The 25,630-nt window shown below is 49.8% G+C and overlaps 4 protein-coding genes and 1 non-coding gene across 13 annotated transcripts; 1 reads left to right on the plus strand and 4 right to left on the minus strand.

The window, feature by feature from the left end:
* Positions 1-2,074, plus strand: timm9 (translocase of inner mitochondrial membrane 9 homolog). 5 transcript variants are annotated; one of them, XM_049739904.2, is made up of 4 exons: positions 1-239; positions 1,541-1,619; positions 1,687-1,782; positions 1,861-2,074. In XM_049739904.2, exons 1-4 carry the CDS (start codon positions 1-3, stop codon positions 1,993-1,995), a joined length of 549 nt encoding a protein of 182 aa, XP_049595861.2. In that variant the 3' UTR covers positions 1,996-2,074. The 5 variants fall into 5 exon arrangements, with proteins under 5 accessions (XP_049595861.2, XP_049595863.1, XP_049595864.1 ...); XM_049739906.1 differs by lacking the exon at positions 1-239 and adding an exon at positions 437-577; XM_049739907.1 differs by lacking the exon at positions 1-239 and adding an exon at positions 522-546.
* Positions 2,075-2,198: 124 nt separating this feature from the next.
* Positions 2,199-14,137, minus strand: arid4a (AT-rich interactive domain 4A). Of its 4 annotated transcripts, XM_049739861.2 has the most exons (26): positions 14,021-14,137; positions 13,006-13,136; positions 12,405-12,457; positions 12,202-12,312; positions 11,763-11,828; positions 11,599-11,689; positions 11,457-11,536; positions 9,746-9,840; positions 9,538-9,670; positions 9,383-9,462; positions 9,239-9,315; positions 8,993-9,174; positions 8,791-8,863; positions 8,620-8,714; positions 8,307-8,404; positions 8,035-8,230; positions 7,733-7,950; positions 7,488-7,649; positions 6,682-6,763; positions 6,398-6,617; positions 5,592-5,657; positions 4,168-5,421; positions 3,986-4,090; positions 3,620-3,769; positions 3,372-3,518; positions 2,199-3,324 (listed from the first exon to the last, which is right to left on the minus strand). In XM_049739861.2, the coding sequence occupies exons 3-26, from the start codon at positions 12,408-12,410 to the stop codon at positions 3,206-3,208; spliced, it is 3,906 nt and encodes a 1,301-aa protein (XP_049595818.1). In that variant the 5' UTR covers positions 12,411-12,457; positions 13,006-13,136; positions 14,021-14,137; the 3' UTR covers positions 2,199-3,205. The 4 variants fall into 4 exon arrangements, with proteins under 4 accessions (XP_049595818.1, XP_049595819.1, XP_049595820.1 ...); XM_049739862.1 differs by lacking the exon at positions 13,006-13,136 and having other exon boundaries at positions 6,688-6,763; positions 14,021-14,135; XM_049739863.1 differs by lacking the exon at positions 13,006-13,136 and having other exon boundaries at positions 2,199-3,303; positions 14,021-14,135.
* A 1,151-nt stretch (positions 14,138-15,288) lies between these two features.
* psma3 (proteasome 20S subunit alpha 3) lies at positions 15,289-18,935 on the minus strand. Its single transcript, XM_049739903.1, has 11 exons — positions 18,782-18,935; positions 17,526-17,608; positions 17,299-17,422; positions 17,104-17,205; positions 16,782-16,855; positions 16,642-16,714; positions 16,156-16,221; positions 16,008-16,054; positions 15,746-15,813; positions 15,476-15,540; positions 15,289-15,413 (listed from the first exon to the last, which is right to left on the minus strand). Exons 1-11 carry the CDS (start codon positions 18,800-18,802, stop codon positions 15,369-15,371), a joined length of 768 nt encoding a protein of 255 aa, XP_049595860.1. The 5' UTR covers positions 18,803-18,935; the 3' UTR covers positions 15,289-15,368.
* Positions 16,282-16,363, minus strand: LOC125981586 (small nucleolar RNA SNORD53/SNORD92). Its single transcript, XR_007486074.1, has one exon. It is a non-coding gene; the product is annotated as a small nucleolar RNA SNORD53/SNORD92 (small nucleolar RNA).
* Positions 18,936-18,976: 41 nt separating the features above from the next.
* On the minus strand, positions 18,977-25,512 carry snx6 (sorting nexin 6). Of its 2 annotated transcripts, XM_049739892.1 has the most exons (14): positions 25,447-25,512; positions 25,244-25,294; positions 23,183-23,287; positions 22,998-23,108; positions 22,367-22,488; positions 22,049-22,172; positions 21,526-21,621; positions 21,351-21,456; positions 21,091-21,166; positions 20,976-21,015; positions 20,810-20,896; positions 20,574-20,733; positions 20,371-20,456; positions 18,977-20,308 (listed from the first exon to the last, which is right to left on the minus strand). In XM_049739892.1, the coding sequence occupies exons 1-14, from the start codon at positions 25,450-25,452 to the stop codon at positions 20,255-20,257; spliced, it is 1,224 nt and encodes a 407-aa protein (XP_049595849.1). In that variant the 5' UTR covers positions 25,453-25,512; the 3' UTR covers positions 18,977-20,254. The 2 variants fall into 2 exon arrangements, with proteins under 2 accessions (XP_049595849.1, XP_049595850.1); XM_049739893.2 differs by lacking the exons at positions 22,049-22,172; positions 22,367-22,488.
* Between the last annotated feature and the right edge of the window lie 118 nt (positions 25,513-25,630).

Genomic DNA, 25,630 nt, shown 5'->3' on the forward strand with positions numbered 1-25,630 from the left:
ATGGGTGTGACGTCACGCTCGCCGCGTTGCGAGCCAGCCAGCGTCCAACAAAGAGCTCCTCTGTGCGCCTTGCGTCCTCGCTTTGCGTATCCGGAGCTTCGCTGGTGCACCCCTCTCGTCTTCTGCGTCGTCAAACGCACCGCACCAGGAGCCGGCCCAGCGTCAGGACTAGTTTTGGCTGACAATCGAGTCCGGGTCACGTCTACGCGTGACAACAACACGCTCATCGCCGAATCGAGGTAGGGCGCGGCTAACCCGACTTTAAAGTTCCCGCTGAAAGTGTTTCACGACTCAGCTGTGGCACGACGATGAACTTAAAAATCACATTTGCTTCGATAAAATGGCACGAGCGGAGTTTTGAAGCGTGTCGTTGAGGGGAAAGCAGCAGCTGGTATTATAAAAGTTATGAAAAAAGTGTGAAAACGTCCAAGGTGGAGGAGTGGAGAGTTGCTCGAAAGTGGACTTCCGGCTTCCGCTCACGAAGCAGGATGTCACACTATAATCAACATCGGTGACGTGGGACGAATGCTGGAATTTCACACAGGGGTTGACTAAAATTTTCGGATTGACTAAAATTGTGACGTATTTTTTATTTATTTAAAATGTTTAGAGAAAATACTATCAATGTTGATTGTACATCTTGTTTTCAATTGTCAATTATTTTACTGGTTCTTTTATCACAAAAAAAATATTTAGGTTTCATTACCTGACAGCCGAAACATGTCAGGTAATGAAACCTAAATACTGGTTCTTTTATCACAAACAAATTATTTAGGTTTCATTACCTGACATGTTTCGGCTAGGTAATGAAACCTAAATAATTTGTTTGTAGCCGAAACATGTCAGATAATGAAACCTAAATAATTTGTTTGTGATAAAAGAAGCAGTAAAATAATACTATCAACGTTTTTACTCTTACACACAATGTGACATTTATTAAAAGCGGAAGTATTTCGTATTACAATCATAGCAACCGGGCCATCTTTTTGGTAACACGCGATTTGCCGTTTGGGAGACAACTGACAACTTCAATTTTTGAACATTCTATTGGGTGTCGGGAAATTTAAACGCATACACACAATTGTTAGGCAAAGCACCTATTTAACGCCGTTGCAGGTTTTTGTACGTTTTATTTCTGTATTAACGTTATTGAAGGACTCGAATGTACATTTCCTCTCCGTCCGTTCGTCCTTCAGTCCACTTGAAGCGTTTCACGGCAAACTCAAACCAGGTGAGGAGGAAGGAACGACAAATTCGCGGTCTTCTGTAAAGCCACAATACATAAGATCGCCGTAGTTGCATTCTTTTTAGAGGACGTGATCTGAATAAATTAGCATCTGCAGCTAATTGAATAGAAAGCAAAATTGACTTAGCTAGCTTTTAGCCACAGCGCTGGTGCTTGTTCCGTTTAACTCTGATTACTCCGTCGACAAAATACACTATTTTACTATTGTAATACAATATTTTCTTAGGCCAATAGACTCTAGAAAATGGTGAAAGTAAAACTAAATATCTGTAAATATGTCTTGTTCTTTTGTAGCTCGCGAGAAGAGGGCTCACTGCTTATTCCTTCGTCCAACATGACGGTTCAGGTGTCCGAGTCAGATCAGATCAAACAGGTCAACAAACACATCCTGTTTATGAGAAAATAACGTAGATGGCTTTTTAACGTTGTGACAATTTCAGTTCAAAGAGTTCCTCGGGACATACAACAAGCTGACTGAGAACTGCTTCATGGACTGCGTTAAGGACTTCACCAGCCGGGACGTCCGCCCCGAAGAGGTATTGGCCGGCCAGGTGCTGTTTTGTTGTCATGTGATTGTCTCGAATTTCCATTATCATCTTGTCCTTGGTTCTCAGTCGAGCTGCTCCGAGTCATGTCTCCAGAAGTACCTGAAGATGACGCAGCGGATCTCCATGCGCTTCCAGGAGTACCACATCCAGCAAAACGAGGCACTGGCAGCCAAAGCCGGTCTGTTGGCACAGCCCAGATGAGACGGACACCATACCCTCAAAAAGCCTTCCATGTATTTTATGTAATGTGTAGAAAAAGAATAAATCTGTGCTGTCATCAGTGTGGTTTCATGTTGCATTTCACACATGCACACAATCCTTTCGCACCCTCTGCTGCTGACAAGCATCACTCACTTGCGCAGCTCACACTTTCACACATCTCACAACACGTGCACGCACACGCCTGATATTTAAGAACTTTATTAAAAACCGGCGCTGCATGTCCAGGAAGCGTCTCCTTGGCAGCTGACAGAAGTGTACAAAGTCTTCTCTTAAAAATATTATAAATCATTCTTTACATTTTCGCATTTCATCTTATGTACAGGAGAGTCCGCGAGCAAAACAGGAAATGGCAAGTGGAGCAGAAATGAAAAGTGAGCGGGCCACAAAATGTTTGACAATGTCAAGTTGAGGCGAGGAAGAGCTTTTGTTTTTTGTCCGGTCAGAAATAAAACTTTCAAAGTCCTAATTTTTAACTCAAACTTCCTCACTGCAATGCAAACACACAAAAAAAAAAAACACCTTTATTTATTCAACTTTTTCCTTTTTTTTCTTACCAAAATAGAAGCTCTAATTTAATAGAAAAGTAAATAAAAAATAATTTTACTTGATTTCATAATTTTGTGTCAAAGATTTCATTGCATAAGCATCTGGTTTGCCCCCCCCCCCACCAAACCTTCAGTTGAACCTTGACCTCTGCTCAGAAAAAAGTTCACACTAACCCGGGGTGAGCTGAAGGTACACAGAGGGAGGAAGAAAATGATGAAAAGGATGGAAAAAGGCAGAACGAAGCAGGAAGTGAGAAGAGACAAAGTGATGGGGGGAAAGGAACTTAAGTGATGAAATAAGAGCAGAAAAGGAAGGAAATAAGAAAAAAAAAAAAAGGGGGGGAAGAAAAATTGTGTGCGGATGCCATCAGGAAATAATTAAAATGTGGGGGGGATGCAAAAAGTGAATACTTTAAAAAAGTGAAGAAATAAGGGCAGGAAGAAGAGAGGAACTTGACAGAAGGAGGAAGTGAATAAAGGAAAGCAGAAAGTGCGGGGGGTGCTCTGTGGCTGTCCAATCATCTTAACAGGAAGTCAGTCTTTTTCTGTGGTCTGTCGTGTTCCCGCTGCGTCTGAACGTCAGTCGGGCGTGAGGCATCCAAACATCTGTCCCTGGGGAAGGGGGGTCTGGGGCAGGCGTGTCATCACCTGCACTCCACAGCCAAGGTGCTCTGAGTGGGCGAGGCAGAGGATGGACTCATGGCCGTGTCCGAGGAACCCGAGGACAGAGTAGTGTTGGACACTGTTGGGGATGGACAACACGCTAAGAGCACACTTGTGGCTGAGGCGTTGTGAGGCGCTGAGCCTTACCTTCCCGCTCCTTCTTTTTTAGGCGCTTCCTACGTCTGTCAATGGACGCCACCTCAGATTTGAGGCTCATGTAGTATTTCCGGATCTCCTGAAGCTTGTCCTGCAGGAAAGAGATCCTCTCGCTGCTCGACATGCTGTCCAGAGCGTCTGACCGGGAGAGCGCAAATAGTCACGAGTGCAAATGCCACAGCAACGCATCGTTTTCTCGTCATTTGATCATCTAAGAGCATCGCTTGTGTTTGTGTTACCGAGCTGGAAGGTCCACTTGTAGGCTCGCTGTGGGGAGGTGGCGCTATGTTTGTCTTTGGCGTGTGGCGACCCAGCCCCAGTGCAGCGAGACTTGTTGGACTTTGACAGAGACAAAAGACGTGACTGGTCCTCACTATCGCTGCTGTGACCTAAAAAGGGAGCAGAGTCATGTCAGGAAGTGACATCATGGCATTGGCGGTGACAACAACAAAAGGACAAGGGATGAGCAAGAACAAGTACAGACGGCGGAGCAGAGCCCTTGGGAGGACGACGATGTATAGGGTGGGGTGGACAATGAGGGATGACCACAATTGCCAGGAAGGATGACGACAGGCAAGGATGGACAGAGACGAGCACACACTCACCAGTGCCGTTCTTGTCAGTCTTGGGGGTGCCACTGTTGCGCTTGTGGTTTCGTTTGTGTTTCTTGGAGGTGGGGCTTGTCTGACACTCTGCCAGACGCTTCTGACCTAAGGGAGTGAACGTTGACAAGGGTTACTGGACACCCGCACAACATGAGTGGGTCCAGGCGGCGAGCGACAGCGACCTCGGGCCTCTTGCGTCACGTTGCGGTCCAGACTGGACTGGGCGTCTGTCTCTTTCTCTGCGCCTGTTGCCACCGCAGCCACCACTACCTTGGTCTCTGCCTCCATCTCGAAACTGGCTGGGCGGAGTACTTCCGGACAGGGGGTGCAGCAGGAGATGGGCTCGGGAAAGAAGGGGCGATGGGGAGCTGGTGGCTGCTCCCGGGCGATGAGGAGGAGGGGCTCCGAGGAAGGGGTGGGTTTGTCCTTGTCATCGGGGTCGTCTAGGTCTACTTCGTGGCAAAGTAACGCCTCGGCACCCATTTGTGGCTCCTCGTTTGGGGCGGGCCCGAGGGCCTCCTGGGCCTGGGGCGGTGTCCGGAGCTCCTTCTCGGGCTGTTCCTTTGAAACCTCATCTGCTTGTCCTTGCACCTCATTCGCCCTCACAGCTCGATGGCTCCTCCTTTCCGCCTCGGCGCCACGCAGGGGCGACGGGTGGGATTTGGGTGACATGCCGGCACCTACCTTGCTGGGACTTGCCAAAGACTTGGGGGAGGCAGGTGTAACCTCGTCTTGCTTCCTTTCAGGGCGGAGCTTCAGCTCTGGTTTTTCCTCCTCTTCCTCACTGGCGGAGTCAGTGTCTGAGGGCACGGTGGTTGGAGTTGAAGTCGGGTGCTCCGGGTGGAGGCGCGGCGCGGGGAGGCAGTGGAGGACCACCATGGGTTCATCCGGTCTCTTCGGGACACTTCGAGGAGGAGGTGCAGGAGCTGGAGGAGGCGGCAGTGGAGCTTCAGGATTGATGGCAGATGGCGAGGTGGAGATTTTAGGCAGCCTATCAGAGTTGTGAACTTTGAGCATGGCTGGCGACAAAGGCGGGGTCTTGAGGTCTTTGGACGGTGCAGGGGTGGCGTCCTGCAGCTCGTCGTACCGAGGGGACGCCCTGCCTGGGGAAGAGGTGGGGCACAGTTTCTCCACAACGGTTTTCTGCTCATTTATCACGTCGTCCATCACTGCCAACGATTCATCTTCTGGGTTCTCCTCGTCTTCGGAGGGACTTGCAAGCTGGGCGACGTCCTCCTGTGGCGTGCTGGAGCGGGATGGCGTGACAGGCAGCCGAGTCGTTGTCGGGACAACAACCTCGCTCAACTCTGCCTCCTTTCCTGCCGACACGGCCTCCTCCCCCTCCCCGACATTTTCGGGTCTGCCCCGCCAGGGCGAGAGTTTCTTTTCAGGTGGCTCTTCTGATTCGCTATCAACCGTTGAGTTCCCAGAATCCTCTGCAGGGAGAGCGCACATGAGGGGACTGTTAGGGTGACATGAAGGCGCGTGAACTAAAACATGTTAGCAAAGCGATATAAATCTTTTTAGAGTTCACACAAAAAATGACGAGAGTAAATGAATACTTTAACTTTTTTTGACTTGTCTGCATATATCCACCAACACTCACCGTTTGAGGCGCGGTCCGAGTCGTACATCCCGGAAGTTCTCCTGGTCCTCCTGAAGCGTGGCGCATCTAGAGACACAATGGACAAAGAAGAGCAAAAATGTCAGATGTAACATTTACAGCACTGGGAAAAAGGCTAAACTTATTCATTCTTCAGAAGTTTTTCAATGCGTTTGCATTGTTTCAAAGTTTGACCTTCAAGCAGCATGCCGAGTGTACATAAGGAGGGCATTTCTCCTCACGTACTGCGGGGTTGCTCTGGTCACTGTAAATGTACTTTTTACTGTTGCCATCAGCGACAGTTCATGTTGCCTTCTCGAGTGTTTGATGCGATGAACTGTTCCTGTGACTTTGGAAACTTTACCCAGGCAGTGCCCCTTTTGTCTTTCCAAATAAGAGCGGGACGTTGCTAAGTGAATAGCATTCTCTTGGGCCGAGAATATATTCTCGTTATCGCCTAGAGCACAGGTGTCAAAGCCACGGGCCAAGGGCCAGATACGGCCCGCCACATCATTTTATGTGGGCCATGAAGACAAATTGTGCATCAAAGTCGTGTGTCATTACTAGAATTGCAAATTGTCTTCACTATGAATAATAGTTTGTTTTGTAGCTTTTACTGTATATGAGGTGCTCATACATTTATTTGGGTTGACAGTCATAATGGCCCTCCGAAAGAAGCTATGAGTACAATGCGGAGTTTGACACCCCTGGCCTAGAGTCTTGACTTGCGCTCGTTACACCTTACAAAAATATGGCGGCGAGGGAGGGCTTGCCAACGGTGTTTCATGTGTGACGTGGGCGTGGCTTACTGTCACAGTTTGCCGCGTTGGGAGGCGTGTCTGTGCGGGCGCTCTTGCCGTTGGACTTGCCCTCGCCGCTCGGCATCTTACGACCGGGCGGCACATTGGCAGGCGCAGTCCGGATATGGGGGCGCCCTCGCCTGGCCAGCACGGGTCTGGTCGGCGGAGGCGTGGCCATCAACACCGCCATCGGAGCCTTGTCGTCCTCCTTGTCCACCTCCTCTTTGTTCTAGGAGCAAAGTTGAGAGGTCATAGGAAGGCTGGAGCGAAGCGGACAGCAAGTGGTGGCTCACCTTCACCTTCTTCCGGGTTCTCTTGCGGGTTCCTCTCTCGGCTGGCCAGATAATGCGGTCGGCCTTCACCCATTCGTCGTACCTGCAAGGAAATGCGCTGGTTAGTGTAGTGCGTGGGAATATGTCAAATGCGACCCCCTCCAAAAGAAGACATTTGGGTTTTGAATCAAAAGAGTTCAGGCTTTTACATCCAGATGTCTTCAAACGAATTATGACACAGAACCGTTGGTTTGAGCCAGCCCACAGCGGGCAAAGGTATTGGAACAATCTATAGCAGGGGTGTCAAACTCATTTTGTTCACGGGCCGCATTGTACTCATAGCTTCTTTCGGAGGGCCATTATGACTGTCAACCCAAATAAATGTACGAGTACCTCATATCATATACAGTAAAAGCTACAAAACAAACTGACAAATAACTCATTTTCAAATCAGACGAGTAAAAACTGGTCAAATATTTGAAAAAAAAAGATATTCAAAGTGAAGACAATTTGCAATTCTAGTAATGACACGAATTCGATGCACAATTTGTCTTCGCGGGCCACATAAAATTATGTGGTGCGCCGTATCTGGCCCCCGGGCCTCGAGTTTACTAGCTGTGATCTATAGCATCAACTTTCAATTCTTATGAAGAACTTTGTTCTCCATCTTTTGAGCCCCAAGGTCTGGATATGTAGCAAAAGCTAAGGTGGGTTTTATAAGGGACTGCACATGCAAGCCAGAAGGGCGAAGGTCTGATTGTGACAGCCCTCGCCTGTGTGCTAGCTATGGCGTGGCCACTTTAGCGCACCCACTTTGGCGCACCCACCTGACGTTCCAGCCGTAATAGTGCACCAGGTAGAAATGTTCGCCGTTGTCTGTATCCGTCTTCTTGATGTGAGCCTCATAGATCTTTTGCGTCTTTCCTCGGCCGTACTTCACTCTCACCTTGGTCCCGGTCAAGGCGTCGCCTTCCCCTTCGTCCTCGCTCCTGAACACAATTTCCTCATTAAAGACGTGAGAAAAAAAATGGAGACTGTATAATCTTTCGTGTAAATGCGTTCGGAGCCCCACCTGGCGCCTAGGCGCCTGGCTCGCTCTTCGTCCTCGTCATCTTGGTCGTCATCTTCATCCTGATCTTCCTCTTCTTCCTCCTCCTCATCATCGTCAGAGCCCCTGTCGGAGCCGTCCAGACGCCGGCTGCTGCGCCGCGGTGCATCCATGGGCTCCTCGCCGTTCTCGTCTCCTCCCTTGTTGGGCGCTTCCGCCTTGGCGCCGCCTCGCCTACTCCCCTGCACGGGACAATATATTTCCACATCCACACACCAAAGTCAAATGGATATTGCGACAAGCTGGCGGCAGTGGCGGCAATTCACCCTAGGCGACAACTGTTTGTCCTTGGGGTCGTCGCTTTCGCTGTCAGACTCGGTGCCCTTGTCCTCCTCCTTGAACTCTGACCTGGCGGCCATCCTGGAGACGGCGTGCGCTTTAGGCGAGCGCGGGTTGTTGTGGTGAATAGTCCTGAAGGTGATGCAGGCAGAGCGGCAGTACTCCTCGAAGCCAAAAAGGTACCTGTAAGGAGTGGGCGGGGTGGGGCGGGCAGTGAGTGGTTGCTGTGGGGGTGGGGGCGGGGGGCGCAGAGGCATACTTCTTGTACGCTGTCTTGACGTTGTACGATGCCGCCGAGTTGAGGATGGGAATGCCCAGGTCCATGTAGATCTGCTTCCACACCGTGCCGCTCTCAATCTGACACACAAACCAGGCGCATTTTCCTTCACAAATCACACGAAAGATTAAAAATGAAAGATTCCTGGAATGATTCAAAGCATTGCAACTTTGTCCCACATTGCAGACTTGAATTAATTCTGCAGCATTTCAGGTCAACATCAGCTAGTCAGCACCAAGTTTTCTACTTTCAGCTATCGCAAGACAGCTTGATTCAGCCGCAGCGTTCCCATCACCTTACGACAGCCGCCGTGTTGGAAGACCAGACGGAAGAGCTTGAACAGGTTCAGGTCCTTGTAACCCAACACTGGCGGCTTGTTGATGGGCGTGCCTGATGGACACGCATGGTGTCAGAAAAAAGGCATGTGCGCGTGACAGATGGCCGTCAATGGCCCGGCTGGGCTCACCTCGGTCCTCCATGAACTTGTAGAGCTGCTGCAGGAAGTGATCTCGCTCTTCCGGGTCCGGCTCCTCCTCGGGCTACACGCGCGCGTAACCGGGGGACACATAAGCGTGTGTCACGCTTGCACACATCTCTGCATGCCAGATTTTACGGCTTTGCACAGGCGGAACGGTTCGGTCAAAGTGTGAGAAAGGGCGGGTGCCGACCTCCTCTTTGAGGAGCTTCTTTCTCTTCTCATCCTCGTCCGTGTCGTCGTCCTCGCTCTCCTTCTCCTCCCCGTTGTCGTCATCTTCGTCACTGGTGGACGAGTCCAAGATCTGACTCATGTCCATCTTCCAAACCTCTGGCACCTCCCTGCGCCTGGCAAATATCTGAGCCGCTTCAAAACCTGGAGAGGGGCGGAAGAGGAGGGGTCAAGAGAAGCAGCCGCAGCGTGCCACGGAGCCACTGACCTTGCGTGTTGGAGAGTTCCGACTTGTTGATGCTGATTGAGTTGAGGGGGTGCACGTTCCTCCTGGCAACCGTGCAGCTGCAGGAAACCACAAGCATATCAACGTCGCCAGTCGAAACGATTGACAAGATGCGCTCAAACTCACAACTTGGAGTCACTGAACGACCTGACCAGACACTGATCCTTCCTCACCACCAGCTCGTCATTGCAGCTGGGCGACACCACCTAAAAGCACACACACGCACGTCAGGAGACGTTGGCATGACACGGTGTGTCCTGTTGCGCGGGCGGCAGCTTTACCAGCGCCAGGAACCAGGCGGCGGGCTGCTCCTCCTTCTTGACGCTACAGACCTTCCCCAGCAATTCATCGTTCAGCCTCCTGCGGTCATCCTCGTCTTCTTCACTAGACGACGACTCGTTCTCCTCGCCCGCCCTGAGGGACACCACGCAATCAGCGACTCCCCTTCCCCTCCAAAAAAAAACTGGACACGTTCTCCCAAAGACTCACACAGCCTGCGAGAAGCGACGACCGCGGTTGGACTTCTTCCCGATGACCGGAGTGCCAAAGTGTTCCGGGTTAGTCAGAGGAAGCTGGTCCAGGGTCTGAGGAGGAAGAAGACAGAGAAAAATGAGGAGGTGAGGGGAGCAGACGGTTGCCAATAGGAGGAGAACAAGAACTGGATCAAGTGTAAGGCAAACAAGAAGGAGGAGAAGCAGTCCAACATCCAGGAACAGTGAAAGAAATACCGTATTTGCCGGTGTATTGGTCGACCTTTTTCGATCCAAAATCGACCGAAAAAAATCGACCTCGACTTATACACCGAGTCATAAAATTTAACTTCGTATTCATCGCTTCAAATGTGATGGTAACCAAGGCCGTTTCTCATGCATCTCATTGTGCGTTGCACTTAGAAAATTTGAACCGGGCGGCGTGCGCGAGTGCGCGGCCCGCTGGAAGTCAAATGAGGCGCCGCGATCTCCTCCGCGGTGCTTATAAACAGCCGATCCGCTCGGCGGGGGCTATTTTCGGCCACTTGGCGCGTGCGCACGGCCTCCCGGATGTGCCGGGCCGGTGCGCGAGCTCGCCGGCCGCTGGAAGTCCAATGAGGCGCCGCGATCTCCTCCGCGGTGCTTATAAACAGCCGATCCGCTCGGCGGGGGCTATTTTCGGCCACTTGGCGCGTGCGCACGGCCTCCCGGATGTGCCGGGCGGGTGCGCGAGCTCGCCGGCTGCTGGAAGTCGAATGAGGCTCCGCGATCTCCTCCGCTGTGCTTATAAACAGCCGATCCGCTCGGCGGGAGCTATTTTCGGCCACTTGGCGCGTGCGCACGGCCTCCCGGATGTGCCGGGCGGGTGCGCGAGCTCGCCGGCCGCTGGAAGTCCAATGAGGCGCCGCGATCTCCTCCGCGGTGCTTATAAACAGCCGATCCGCTCGGCGGGGGCTATTTTCGGCCACTTGGCGCGTGCGCACGGCCTCCCGGATGTGCCGGGCGGGTGCGTGAGCTCGCCGGCCGCTGGAAGTCCAATGAGGCGCCGCGATCTCCTCCGCGGTGCTTATAAAGTGCCGATCCGCTCGGCTTGGAGCTATTTCCGGCCTCCCGTTGGTGCCGGGCGGCGTGCGCGAGCTCGCCGGCCGCTGGAAGTCGAATGAGGCGCCGCGATCTCCTCCGCGGTGCTTATAAAGTGCCGATCCGCTCGGCTTGGAGCTATTTCCGGCCTCCCGTTGGTGCCGGGCGGCGTGCGCGAGATCGCCGGCCGCGATCTCCTCCGCGGTGCTTATAAACAGCCGCATGCGCACGGCCTCCCGGAATTTGAACACATTTCGTCAATAAATTTCGCATATTGAATTTTGAAATTTAATATAATGCAACAATTGAGCTCGACTTATACAAAGGATATATATCATAAAATCGTAAATTTCCGTCGAATTTTAGGGGGTTGACATATACACCGAGTCGACCTGTACACCGGCAAATACGGTAAGAAGAAAAAGGAGAACACCAAGGTGATGGAGAGGAACGGCAGAGAATTAGGTGACCAAATCAGAGAGCAAGAAGGAAGAGAACAACAGCAAAAGAAAAGGACAATAAAAAGGGAAGAAAAAAAAAACAAGTCGAGAAGGCGGGACAGAACAACGAGGAGGGGTTCAAGGAAAAAGCCAGGAACAAGGAAAAGAACCACAACAGACTCGAATGGGAGGCAAAAAGCCCCAACTCACCTCGCTCTCGGCAAAGTGCCGCTCACCCTTCAGGCACAAAGACGACCGTCGCAGCGTCTTCTCGTCCCCGTCGTCAAAAACTGAAAGACACAGCGTCATGTGGGCGACACACTTTGGCGTATGCACGGGCAGGCGCACTTACCCACGGTGTAGAGGCTGGCATCCGTCAGCTTGCTTATGACGGCCTCGCTGCACGCGCCCTCGTTTGTCTTCACCTCCACCGTGGAGCCCACCTGCGAGCGCACACGCGGTTACTACATCTTCGCCGTCAACGTGGTCATCAAGGAGACGAACGAAGCTGCTCACCCTGAGGGGGCCTTTGACCTGGTCATCGTGGACCACCTGGCTGGTGCTCTCCCCTTTCAGAGTCACCTGCAGAGAAGAGCAAAAAAGGGATTGATTCCAATTCCGTTCTCAAGAGAGCTTATCGCTCAGCGAACAAAAGAAGACAAACCCTCTATGATGTCACAGATGTCGTCATTTGCGTGGGGAATCATTTGACCGCCAAGTGCTCAATAAAACAACATCAAAATCTACATCTCAATATCAAAACTGAGGGACTCTGCTGTAAGGAAATGAGCGTGCAAATGCGCTGGAGTTGCCTTCGGGGGTGAAACGGAGGATTTGGTGGAGCTTCGCGTTCACTACATACAACTACAGTTCAACTTCCCAAAACATGATGGGAGGGGGGGCCTGAAAAGATGAATGAGTCACCATTTTGAGAGCTGGTGCACTGCCACCTTACCTTGACCTTCACCAGCCGCTTCACAATCTTGATCTTGGCCTCGCAGAAGGCCCCCCTGTACTTGGCGCTCACGTCGGTGCCCACGGTCAGGTAGGCCGGCTCGTCAGCTGCCTGCGAAAACAAAACACACCCACAAACGTCAAGTCCAAAAATTAGGCTTGACAAGACTTTGATGACATCGCCGTAAAAGTCAAAAGTCTCACCTTCATCTTATGCGCTTAGATGAGGAAGTCCACCTTGGGAGCTTTGTTGATCGCTGGGACACAAGATGAAAAAGAGATAAATTTGAGAAGCAGGCGAATAAGCTCAAAATGATGCTATGACAATTAACCAAAAGCGACAACATTTGAATCTGGAATCTTCTTGTAGTTAATTGCGTCCGGGAAGATTCTCTGTCATCTCTGTCTAGCTCGGCAAGCGATTCTTGTTGGCTTCAACTTGGGTGGATGACCGTAACCTGAATAACAGAGCAACCTGGAGTCTTCTTGGTTGTTGAAGCTTCGATGACACAATCTACACGGACACAACTAACGGGAAGAAGATTAAAAAACCAGAGGACTAAGGCAACTGGAATGGCCTCGGTTGTTGAAGTTTTACAACCAAGAAGAGACCAGTCACCTGGAGACCGCTTTTCTGTGCTTAACTTGCTATCAGGGTAACTAAACAGAACCTTCCAAAGCTGAATCTACAAATCTCCTTCCAGTTATGTCGGTGTCGATTCTCAGTCACCAACGTTAAGAAAGCTCCAAGCTTGAAGACATCACATCTTAAGAGAGACAATGATGACTGAGAATGTATACAGACATCATTAAGTAGAAGATGATTCAAGTTGCTGCAGATGCTAGCAGCCGACACTTCTTGGTTGTTGAAGACGTTTCATCCAGTGGCCTCAATCTAGCTGGTGATGGCAATCCACCAAAGTTGACAGGAGGCAACTAAAAGACATTAAAACCAACAAGAATACGGTTTCCTGGTGAGACCTTGATGACTGAAAAAGTGGCCAGACATAACTGCCAAGTATCTCCGGAGTCAGGACCCCCACCCTCTGCTCCTGGTTGGATCAGAACAAATATGTTAGCTCCCCTTCACTAAAATGAGCCAGGATGCGTTAGAGGGAGCCAACTGGCCCAGCTCGCCAGGCGGGTTGCCCCTGACCGAGCCGGGGAGCTCGACTTCCCGCTTTGAGCGGAGCTCCACAGCTCGTCACGTCGCCATGTCAGCTCGGCTAGCGCAGCTAACTTTAGCTCGCTCCGCTCTTTATCCCCGCTCGCTCCCGAGCGGTTTGACAACGACGGTCGAACTTGGGGCGACGATAAGCTAGCGACGGGCGGCAGTCGAGTAACGGCCACAAAGTGATCGCGGCGAGACGCGACTAGACGCTCTCGGTGGTGCTCAGTGGCTGCGTCCGCCGCTCTCCGGCTATCTAGAGCTAACGTGCTAAAGCTACTTTATCGGGAGATTTAAAGCGTCTCGCTTACGTCCACTGTCTCGTGAATGCAAAAGAAACTAACTTTACAGCTGATTACGTCATTAAATGTGACAAGGAATACAAGTCCGTCGCTTTTCGTGTTTTTATTTTATATTCGGTTGTTTGACAAAAGGCACGCGCGCGCACGCACATACACACACAAGCTTTTGCATTTCTTCAGTGCGAAAACAAGCCGCGGCTGCCATTCAATTCGCGGCTGCTGCTGCTGCTCGTAAGCACGACGATATGAAACATCTGATACCCGCACGGCCTCGCCTCACGTCCGCCGGTGCGGCGAGTGAGGGGCCGGCGACAATTTTTGGCCTCGTAAAGTCAACATTCTCTACTCACGTTCAACGAAGCGTCTTGCTTTCCTCTCGCCCCGGCTTGCGACGCAATACACGAACAACAAGCTGTCGAGTCCGGAGCTGTGTTTCCCGTCAGGCCATTGGCGGAGAGCGCGGCGCTGGTCGCCACCGAGCAAAGCGATTAGCCGAGGCAATCAACGGTTTTAATTGGTCCGAACTGAACTGCTCTCGCCATTGGTAGATACGAACGCGGCGCCACAAGGGAAATGACGACATGTGCTGCACAACTTCCCAATAAGAGGAAGCTTGGGAGGGGAAGCTCGCCATTAGAGACCGCCATTGGTTCCCCGGTGTTTGTGCGAAGCAAAGAGGCGCAACACCATTGGTTGAACGAGCTTCCTTGTCTGGGCAAAGCCACACCCCGGTACGTGCTTGCTCTGGTTACGGAGCTCACGGTGATGATACACGACGGACTTCGTAGGCCAGGAGTAGCAATTCCGGTCCTTAAGGGCCGGTGACCTGCATGTTTTCAGTGTCCCCCTGTTACTACACACCTGATTCGAATGCTTTGAGAATTGGCAAGGTCTGCAGAAGCTGAATAACAATCCTGATCATTTGGATCAGGTCTATTGCAACAGGGAGACATAGAAAACATGCAGGACCACCACCGGCCCTCTAGGACCGGAATTGCCTACCCCTGCCATAGGCCAACTGTCCGAGGGAAAGTCATGTGTTCTTTTTCTCGACACATACACTGTTGCAACGTAACATTAAGCAAATTCTGGTCACGACACGTCGACCCCGTCACATTTCCAAAGGAGACATTTGGCCTCGATTTGTGCGTGTGCCCGAGACTTATGTCCAACCCAAAGTCAACACTAAAAGTGTATGTACTTGAGTTGACGTTAGCATGAACACAGAAGCTGTCTGCCACGGTACAACAATGCCGAAGCACCGTCGTGCCAATTGTGGGCGATTGAAGCTCCCGAGATTGGGTTCTCGTAGTTCCAATTTCACGTGCGCCAGCAGCAAAGTCTAAGTGGAGTCTTTTGCTCACGTTTTTGGATATGTGCGTTCATCCACGTTACTGCAGGGCGCCTCTGCAAGAAAAGCTCCAGACTTGCGTTTGAGCACACAAAAGATACTTTGAAGCACAACCTGTGAGCTTGTGAAAGACGCTTGTGGCTCTATCACGTTCACAAAGACAATGGATGCTTTAGCTAACAAGAAAACATTGACAGCGAGCCATATATGGTCATTTGTGTGTGACACCCCACTTTTAACCTATCAATATGCAGTGGGACACAGAGGACCGGGCTGGAAACATTTTTTATTTTTAAGGCAAAACTAAGAAACATGAAAAACAAACAGGAACTAAAGAGTCAGTGGGTTCACATGTTGTCTTCATCCGAGTCGTCTTCCTCCTCCAGGGAATCCTGAAAGATGTCACGTAGTGTTAGAACGCAGTGTATAAAGCGTGTGTGTGCATGCGTGTCACCTTGGCATATTTCTCTGCTTCCTCCCTAATGTCTTTGGGGACGAGCACGTGTCGACCGTTTGTGACTGAGGAGAAAGAAAGAGGTGGTTTAGTCGCTATAGTGAGCGGCGGCATTCGTCTCTGGACTACGGTGGGCGTGGTCAGACAGCCAAGAGGAGGTGAAATCACAGGCATTCAGTCCAATGAGCGAAACCTTCTGGGCACTCATCATCCCGTTAACGATGGAGCGGATGCGATCGAGACGCAGCTTTGACGTCTTTATGTTCTTACTTTCTCCAACCCAGCTGAGCTCCAACTCGAACGCTTTGTCCTTCACCTCGTCGTGAACGATGTAGATGCTGAACACACAAACACACTTGTTCGCCATGGAAGGAAAAAGTAGAATAACACGGAGTTTACTTTTTTTAATGACAATTTTTACCAATCTTGGCCACATGATTTGACATCTTTTAAAAAATGCTCATTTCCTTGAATCCCTAAAAAATTATCTCATCTTCAGAGCATGATCTTATGTCATTAGGCAGCCACTCACATTTTGGCGACCTCCTTGACCAGCTCTCTGCACGTCATGTCCTTCATCTGCAACACACGCCACATGACATCATGGCCGCATCCGACGTTGCACCACACAAGCTACACACGTGACATGACCCACACAATGTCTTGACGACAACACACACCTGCAGTTTTTCAATTTCTGTCTTGGCTGCTTGTTTAGCTTTTCCAATGGCGCAGCCCCAGTAACCCTGAAATGAGGCACACAAGATTATTGAGAGCAAAGAGGTGACGATGAACCCACAAAGTGCACGTTCAGACAACCAAGATAAATCGATGACATCACGTGACATCAGCTTGTTGAGCAAAACCTTCTCTGCATCATCACACCGCGGTTGCAAAATTCCAAACAAAGGATGGAGAGTCTCCATGGGAATCAAACAGTAATTTATGAGGTCAAATGCAATAAGGAGGACTTTGAGGACATGTTTCAGTAGCACTTGAAAAGGCAAAGTGTTTCCCGTTTTTGGATTATTTTGCTTATGACAAAACAAAATGTCCAAGACAGCAATTGTGACCTTTGCATTCAATTATTCCAAAACTCCATCGTACATCCCCATGCAACTCATTCCAGACTTTCCTTTGCAAGCGCAGCCACGTTGAGGACTCACGTATGAGACGCCCGAGGGGTCAACCATGTAGAGCTGCGGCCCATCGTCTTTGTCGTGGGAGCCCAGGATAAAGCTGCGGACGACACCGGCGAGAGCTGTCAGCCCGGGGACGCCCAGCATGGGCGAGGCGGCAAACTCACCTGCAGCCGAAGGGCCGCACGGCGCTGTACAGCGTGTATGCGTGCACGTACATAGCCACGCGCTCCGACAGGTGCTGCGGGCAATGGGAGGCGTCGTTAGCCAAAACACACCCACCGAGCGGGTTACGTCCATTGTGCGTTTACCCGTTTGAGCAATCAAAGAAGTAACTTACTGCAAAGCGAGATATAAAGTCATTCTAAAGCGACACCGCATTGTGGTGAAATGCCATTTTCAAACAGCAAAAAGATACCATTTGGAAAGAAAAACCAAACTGTTTCATTCGAACAGTTTGACTTAAGACTTATGCTCGCCATAGTTTACCTTGAGGGGGATGTCGTGCCCATAGCTGGTGCGGAAGTTGGACGCTTCATCGCGGGCCACCTCAGCTAGCGAGCGGGCGTCCGCCAAGAGGCCTGCCACAGCCTGAGGGAGGGGGATCAGATATGGAAGAAGACTCAAAATGACACTTACTTTGAATGAGGAGCGATACATGCGCGTGTGTGTACAAGTGTTTACCATGCCGACATGTCGGTCAATGTTGAAGATGCGTTTGTTGGAGCCCTCCTCGTAGAGTTTGGACAAAACCAACTTCTCCACGCCAAACACGACGCCATCTTTACAGCGGATTCCAATGGCTGTGCTGGACACCAACACACCGCACAAAAAGCAAAGTGAAAGTCGGCATTTCTGTTACTTTTGCACGACAGACCCTCGGATCACATCGGGAGGGCGAGCGCAGCCACCTGCTGTTCTCCACGGCCTTGATGGCGTACTCAACCTGAAAGACTCGGCCGTCGGGAGAGAAGGTGGATGCCGACAGGTCGTACTGGAAAACATGCATGTGGGACTATGCGTCAACATCGCAATTACAATTTCTATTTCGCCATCAACGGGACAAAATAATGTGGTTACTTTGGACATTCTGGAATATGTTCATCTTTTGTACTGTGTCAATTTTCAATTAATCAATAAATGCTATGTTTTATTGCATAGACGGAGTCCTTATTGATCTTTATAATTTTCATTCATCATTGAATTTCAAAAATTTTGAAGTACAGTAATCCCTCGTTTAACGCGGATAATTGGTTCCTTTTTATAAAAGGGACAAGTGTACGTACTGCAATTGTGTGGACACTCTCTGCCTTCTGGTGGCGTGTGGGCAACTTTCATGCCATAATTCCTAAATTTAGAAGGTTTATTTTGAATTTGTGAGTTTTATATATATATATTTTGATTTGGAAAAAAATCCACAATGTACTAAAGCCGCGATAAACGTAAACGATCAAATGTAGCGAGGGATTCCTGTACTGATCTTCCACTGCTAATGTAGTAAGGTCAATGTGTGGTTTTCTGTTGTCCTGTATGTGAAATATATTGCTGCATAATGGAATAAAAATAAAGTACCGATTGATATCACGCAGGATAAGCGACACACAATACATGTGTAAGATTAGCATAGCGGCTCATTAGCGGTTAGCATTATTCGCGATGTCCTTTTTAAGATGAATTTGCTGATCACAAAATAACTCCACTACATGCAACAGCAAAATATTTACTAATAGTGCTCACCGAGCGAGAAAACGTTGCGAATATCTGACGAGGGTCGACAGCGTGAGCTACACGGTAGAAGGCACACGTGGAGTGAAGTCCTCCAGTCCACAGATTTTGAACTTGTGCAATGGGCCAACCCGCTCAGTGAAGCATCACCGTTTACGAACAAAATAATGAACCACAGTAAACCACAAATAGCACGAGGGAGACTGCTAATCACCGCTACTTGGTCGAACTACAACACGACAAGACTTCTGATCGCTTTTGGTTTCAGATTAGCATCGCGGCGCAAGGCCAGCTATGCTACGATGAAGTGACTCAGCAGGTTAACAATAGCTAACTCGCCAGCCGGACGTTCTGAACGTAATACAGTTCCCTCGACAACTCTTGAAAATTAAAACAGTGACGTTTCGAAAATAAAAAGCTTCAAGTAAGACGAAAGACATACCCCGGTCCCAATAGAACTCATTTTGACGCCTACTGTTGGTCCAGTATGAAAGTGCAAAAGCCAATGAAGCGGTGTTTGGCTATACTAACAAGCTAGTCGTATTCGTAAGAACTTTTCCGGTAACCGCCTTCACAATAATAGCAGATTAGGTCAGCTCCGTTTATTTAATTGATAAGCAATAAAGAAACGCCGCAGTCGTGGTTAAAACGAGTGATTTTATTCGACAAACATTTGGGCAGTAGTTAAACTAACGAAGTAGTCCCTTGCTTACCAGAGGGCTTGTGTTCCAGAGCGCTTGCGATAAACAAAAAGTAGGAGTATTATCTAAATACAGATTTTAAAGCTTTATGCATAATACCAAGGCAAATACGCAGGTGAGATGCAGGTATTATTTCTGTAATCATCTTCAAGCGTTAGAGGAGGGTCAAACAAATCTTTTCCACGGTCACTTATAAAAAACATTTTTAACAGACACCCTTCAAAGTTGCTGTGAAAACAAATCAGCTTGTTTATTGGACTGGCATCTTTCTCTTTTTACTCTATTGCCACCTTGGATGATACGGAAGCTTTGGTCACGTTACGTGTGAAAAACATTCGTTTACAGTCATATGCAAATAAGAGAAACAAACTCAACAAGAGTGATGTTAAGGCAAACACACTCAAGCTCCTCCCATAAACAAAAAAAAAACTACAATTAAGAGAGGAAGATGGCAAAGACGACCGTAAGCCGCCATTAGAATGTACTGGAATACAAACCTGTACAAGGCTTTCATTTGTTTTCATATGAACAGGAACTACACGAGCAGTAGGAGGCTGCAAAAAAAAAAAAAGGTTACCAACATCCAATTATCTTGATCTAATTTAGATGACAGGAAACTGTGAGCGGCCGCAGCGACACCGGCCTGATCCAGATTAAGCAAGACCGTTACAGAGTGATTTCGACTGGACCGAACTGATCCAGGTTGACCCAGAAGGGATCAGGACCTGGATCAAATGGATCCAGAATGACTGACTAGATTGAAGACTACTACCAGTAATCCAGATTGACCCACATTAGACCAGGACTTGCACCTGGACCAGATGAAATTTGACTGATCCAGACTGAACACACTAAACCAAATTGATGGAGTGATTCTGAGCAGACCAAAGTCATCATGACTGAATTTAACTAATGCTGATTTCACACAGTGAACTCCCCAGGACCTGGACCAGATTGAGCTAGACAGTCCCAGACTGATCCAGATAGACCTTCATCGGACTAGACTGATCCAAGGACAACATTTGTGTGTGCGTGTTGATGAAAAGGAAAGTGTGTGGTTATTGTGATGAAGATTTCTTGTTTGTTCTTGTTTGCCTTTTTGAAGCCTTCATGAGTTTTTGTAGTCCATCCGACATGGGCCCCGCCCCGCAACACCCCCATGCAAAGAGCGCTGTCCGGTTGCAGGGGGCGTGGCTGTGACAAGTGGCGCGTGGCTAAGTGTTTACTTTCAGGATCCCCAGACAACTCTGCAACAACTGCAGGTTCCCCTGAGAAAGAGATGCCAAAGATGACTTCATCAACAGGCTCACTGACAAGGCTCACTGACTACCTTAGCGTGTTTGAGCTCCAGCTCAGCCAGCTCCACCAGGTTCTTTCTGAATGCCGCCACTCGCCTCGTCTTAAAATCGATAAGCTCTGGGTACAACACAACCACGAGGCAAGACAATGAGGGCCGAAGAGAGACTAGGAGACATAACTGGAGACAATGAATGAGAAAAAGATGAAGAGGACACCAGATGAGAAGGTTCTGACCTTGCTTGGCAGACTCTGAGATCTTGTCAAACTTGCGGCAGCACAGCTGCTGACTGGTGTCCGCCTGCAGGACGTCGCGGTTCTTGGCGCGAGCTTTGTCCAGAGCCTTGTTGGCGTTCTCATAGTCCAGCAGCGCTCGACTGCGCCGGTACAGGAGGTCCTGCGGGGGGCGACACGCTCAAATTATCACCGATCAAGAGTTCAAGAGGCGCTGTCCCGAGGAAGGCTGGAGGGACCTTTGCAGCCTGCGATTCCCTCAGGTAGTATTTCAACAAGTCAGCCAACTTCAAGTCCTCGTCGGCGGCCACACGAGCTTCGATTTTCTACCAAAAGGAAGGGGGGGGGGGGGGGGGGGGAGTTGACAGGCTTGCAGTCCAGCCCGGTAGTAGTCATGTGACATACCCTGGTCTTCTCAAAGAGCTCGGACACTTTGAGGAAGAACCTGAAAGATAAGCAGAGAGCTGCATGAATATCAGCTAAGCTGCGGTTCCCAAAGGCAAGGCAGTTCCCTCCCTACTTGCACAGGTCAGTGGAGTCCAGCGTTCCCAAGGCGTACAGCGACGACGCCATTCGGTTGATGTCATCTGCAGCATCTGGACAAAAAGGCAACAAATTTGACACGGAGGGAGGGCCTTGCTGTCTTGTCTTAATCGTTGACTTTACAAACATCCTGTCACAGAGTGAATGCGCTTTCTGTCTATACGTGCACTTCCTGGTCTACTCAGCACGTCTTATCTTTGCGTATTTGCTCTCAATTCACATCAAGTGATGCCTTACTCTTGTGGGAGCGGATCATCCTGTCGGATTTGGTTGAGGCGTCTTTGACTCTGTTGTGATACTCCAACAGAAAAGTCTTCTCGTGCTCAAAGAAGTCATCCACGTCCTGCGGAAAAACACCAGCAGAGTGTGTCAAACTAGCGGCCTGCTGTCAAAGCAAGTGCCACGGTCTCACCTTGACGCCCGCCACCAAGACACCGTCGGCCGACTTGACCACATTCTTGAAGAAGTCCTCCAATTTTTCCTTCTTATTCTTACCACGCACACTCAGCTGCAATCACAAGATAGTGATGTCATCAATGAAGGGATGTCAGTTAGGAAAGCAGATTGAGCCAGCATGTTCAGTTTTTGGTCTTGGTATGAGCGTTGCCCGGAGTAGTAAGAAAAGACTACGAACACAAACTTGCTCCGTTAGCGCAATGAATGGTCTCACTCGCAGGGACCAACAAGCGTAGCATCCTGTACTTATTTATTGTGTTATTTGTTTGTTTATTTATTTATTCATCACTCTTATTTATTCATTGTTTGTGCCTTCATGTTTTATTTTCTTGTGTTGTTTACTTGTATGTACATTGTGAACTATGTCCTGTCACCGTGGGATAGTGGGAACGTAATTTCGATCTCTTTGTGTGTCTTGGCATGTGAAGAAATTGACAATAAAGCTTTGACAACGAATCAAACATGGCCGGACTACTCACGTCCTGGTTGTATTCCAGGAAGACGTGGAAGTTGAGGTCCTTCCTGAGGATGGGGTGCGCCGCTACGCGACACAGAAAAACCTCGTGCATAGCCACGGTCTTCTTAAAGATGGCCAGGTACTCTCTTAGGAGGGGTGGGGGTGGTTTGGGGGGTCAATCAATAACACTTTTATTCATGGCGACTGCTCTCTCCATCCAAACAAGACTTTGCTTTCCATGCGCATCCAGCAATTGGGGAGGGGGCAATGATACTCCCGAATACACCCAAGACAAACAGCGACATTTTGATGAGGGGACGAAGACCGGGCAACAACTCACGCTTCAAGTTCCTGTTTCATCTTGGTGAACTCCTCCTTGGTCATGGAGCCCTCTCCCTCGCCCAACTTTTGCAGCTTCTCTCTGGAGGCGTCAAAATCGGGTCTGGGCGGGGCGGGCGGGATCTGAAGCAAGCGCAACACGAGTCAGCTCCCGACAAGGACGACAGCTCGCGTTTCAGCGGGACCTTTCGAGCCAGTAAAGCAACGCTTGAACGGAAACGTTGATGGGCGAGTATGATGGCGGCACTGCGTTTGTGGGGGACCAGCAGGCTGCGGCCGCCAAGTACGACTCAGGCTCGGCAATGAACGCGGTCGGTATTTGCAACACCGGGTCGCTCCCACACACGATCGGGTTTTGAGGCCGAGGCGCGCTCTCACTTTGTTTGGCACCACCTCGAAGCCAAAGAACTGGGTCAATGTGACGGACGGAGATTCATTCGGGCAGGCCATAGCCCTTTCAAATAGACCAAATAAAGTGCTTTGCCACCGTCTTATAGCCCATCACAAGACACCTTGAGTGTGCGTCACGGAGGTGCGCCGTTTGTGGTTCAGACATTTTTCTAGACGCTTCCTCCACGTATCACTGGGTTGAAAGTGGAAAAGCGAGTCGACAAAGTGAGCGCACGACTCACAATGTACCCGGCGTAGTCTTCGTTCTCCACGAACGAGTCGTGCAGCCAGATGAATTCTTCATGCTGGCGGACCACCGAGAATTCACTCTGCTTGAAGTTGGGCAGCGTGCTCTGCGGATACAGCGGCACGCTGACAGCCAGCGCTGGGAAGCGAGCTTGCGCCACTGGACCGGCCGTGACCTCACCTTGGTGTGCACAGTGAACTTGACCTTGTCTCGTTCGCTCAGGGCATCCGAGATGTCCACCTGCAGCGTGGCGTCTGTCTGGAGGTCCACGCTGACCGCCCTGGGCTGCGCAAGAAAGCACAAAGACAATCATGCACTTCCTCTCAGGTTAAGCCTGGCCTGGTAAAAATTTTCACAGTGGCAAGGACAGCTCGGCTCCCACGACTAAATGAACCCAATCGTGGGTTTAGGTGCATATTTAATCAATCGGTAAGCCTCAACTAGGCCGTTGAGCGCAACCTTTCGTTTCTTGTCACGTTTTGACCTTATTCATGTAGAATTGTAAGTTTCAGTCAGAAACTGGACATTTGCCACACTTGCCAACGACTGGGTTTTAATGTTGGTAATGGTGCTAGCCTAGCACCGGAAGAGCAAATTTTGAAGCTACTCCTACAAGCGTGAAGAACTGGCGAACCGTCGTCTAACAACGCTGTTAACTGTTAGTATGTTAGCTTTGCGTCGGGAGTGCTGATGGTGTAGGGGTACACTTGCCCGTCTTGTGTGCCGATGCAATTTGTTCGATTCCCGCATATGACGGTGTGTGCATGCATGTGTACGTGCGTGTGCGCGTGTCAAAAAAAAATGTTAGCTTAGCGCAGGGGTCACCAACCTTTCTTAAACCGAGAGCTACTACCTGGGTACTGATTAAGGCAAAGGGCTACCAGTTTGACACAGACTTCTGAAATAGCCAATTTGCTCAATTTGGCTTTCACTGTGTTATTGTTGTCATTTCCAGTTCACATGTACGTGTGATTTTAACAACAATAGCAAAACTACAGTCAAACCTTGGTTTTTGACCACAATCCGTTCGAGAAGGCGGTTCGAGAAGCGAATCGGTCGAATTCCGAATCTATTTTTCCCATTACAAATAATGGAAAAAAATTTAATCCGTTTCTAGACAACCCCCCCACCACCACCACCACCCGCCTTTTTATAGCAATTTTTTATTTGCGCATATTTGTCCGATCGCGCAACTGCAGCGCACCGCTGAACGCGCAACCGTAGCGCGTCGCCCACCGCGCAACTGCACCGCGCTGGTCGCATTATTGTGACAGAGCCGTCGCTGAAATTTAGAAAATATTTTTAAAGTCCTTATGTACTTTCCAAAATTTAAGCCGACCAAAGTGCGCAGGGAGCTTAATTTTGTCCGATCGCGCAACTGCAGCGCACCGCCGAACGCGCAACAGTAGCGCGTCGCCGACCGCGCAACTGCACCGCGCTGGTCGCATTATTGTGACAGAGCCGTCGCTAAAATTTAGAAAATATTTTTAAAGTCCTGATGTACTTTCCAAAATTTAAGTGGACCTCAGTGCGCAGGGAGCTTAATTTGGTCCAATCGCGCAACCGCAGGGCGCCGGGCGCTCACTGTCGCATTGCTTTAAGAGCGTCTTTGTGTTTTAGGATGGCTTTACTGCTCCCGCTTGCTTTCTTTGGAGGCATAATTAGGGGTTAATACAATCCTCAAAGCAACGAAAATACAATAACAACGGAGTCAGTCGGCATCCGGGCCGCGCGGTCGGGTTTTCTCGGGTCCTCCCGGCTCATCTCGCGAGGTTCGACCTCCGAATTTTGTTCGACAACCGAAGCAAAAAAATCTCGATTTTTTTGTTAGAATTCCGATTTGTTCGAGAACCAGGACGTTCGAAAACCGAGGTTTGACTGTAAAATAAATTGATGCAGCTCACTGACAAGTCAATTTCAATTCTAATTTTAGAACAGTCCTGCGGGCGACTCATGCGGTCCTCACCGGCGACCTGGTGCCCGCGGGTAACGTGTTGGTGACTCCTGGCTTAGCGTCTCTTACGGTGAAACCCAAACAGGTGCACGTGACCATCACGTGACCAGCTAGCAGAACCAGTTCCCAAAAAAAAAAAAAAAAACGTAGCAGAGAGCTAATGCTAACAGGCGCAGCTGAAACCAGCCGGGGCAGGTGCCAGAGCCGAAATATGGGCCGAACCGGGCTGCAGCGCTCCAGCACAGGAGAGGTGACGTAGAAAAGAAGAGCGAAAAAGAACAACTTACTCCTCGGTCCTCCTCGGAGAGGAAGTCCGGTCCGTCGTCCAGTCCTTCCTGCTGCGAGCAAACGAGAGAGGCGTCATTTCAAGCGAGCGGACACCACCCACGTCCGAACCGCCGCCGGGGGTGCCGCGGTCTGGTCCCTTCCGACGCGACGCAGTCAGAAAGAGCAAAGAGTACAGAAAAGAGAAGAGGCGATCCTAACCTACCATCATGGCTGCCAACGGGTGGAGACAGGAACACGTGTGACGTCATGACGTCCTTTGAAAACATCCAACGCATGACGTCACTTGACGCGCTCTCCTCTCGTCGAAACCATATTCAAATTGCAAACAAGTATTTTTAAATACTGTATTCTGTATTATGGGGTATTCTAAATTCACATATTTATAA

The sequence above is a fragment of the Syngnathus scovelli genome, chromosome 14, assembly GCF_024217435.2.
Source record: "Syngnathus scovelli strain Florida chromosome 14, RoL_Ssco_1.2, whole genome shotgun sequence".
NCBI classification, from domain to species: domain Eukaryota; kingdom Metazoa; phylum Chordata; class Actinopteri; order Syngnathiformes; family Syngnathidae; genus Syngnathus; species Syngnathus scovelli.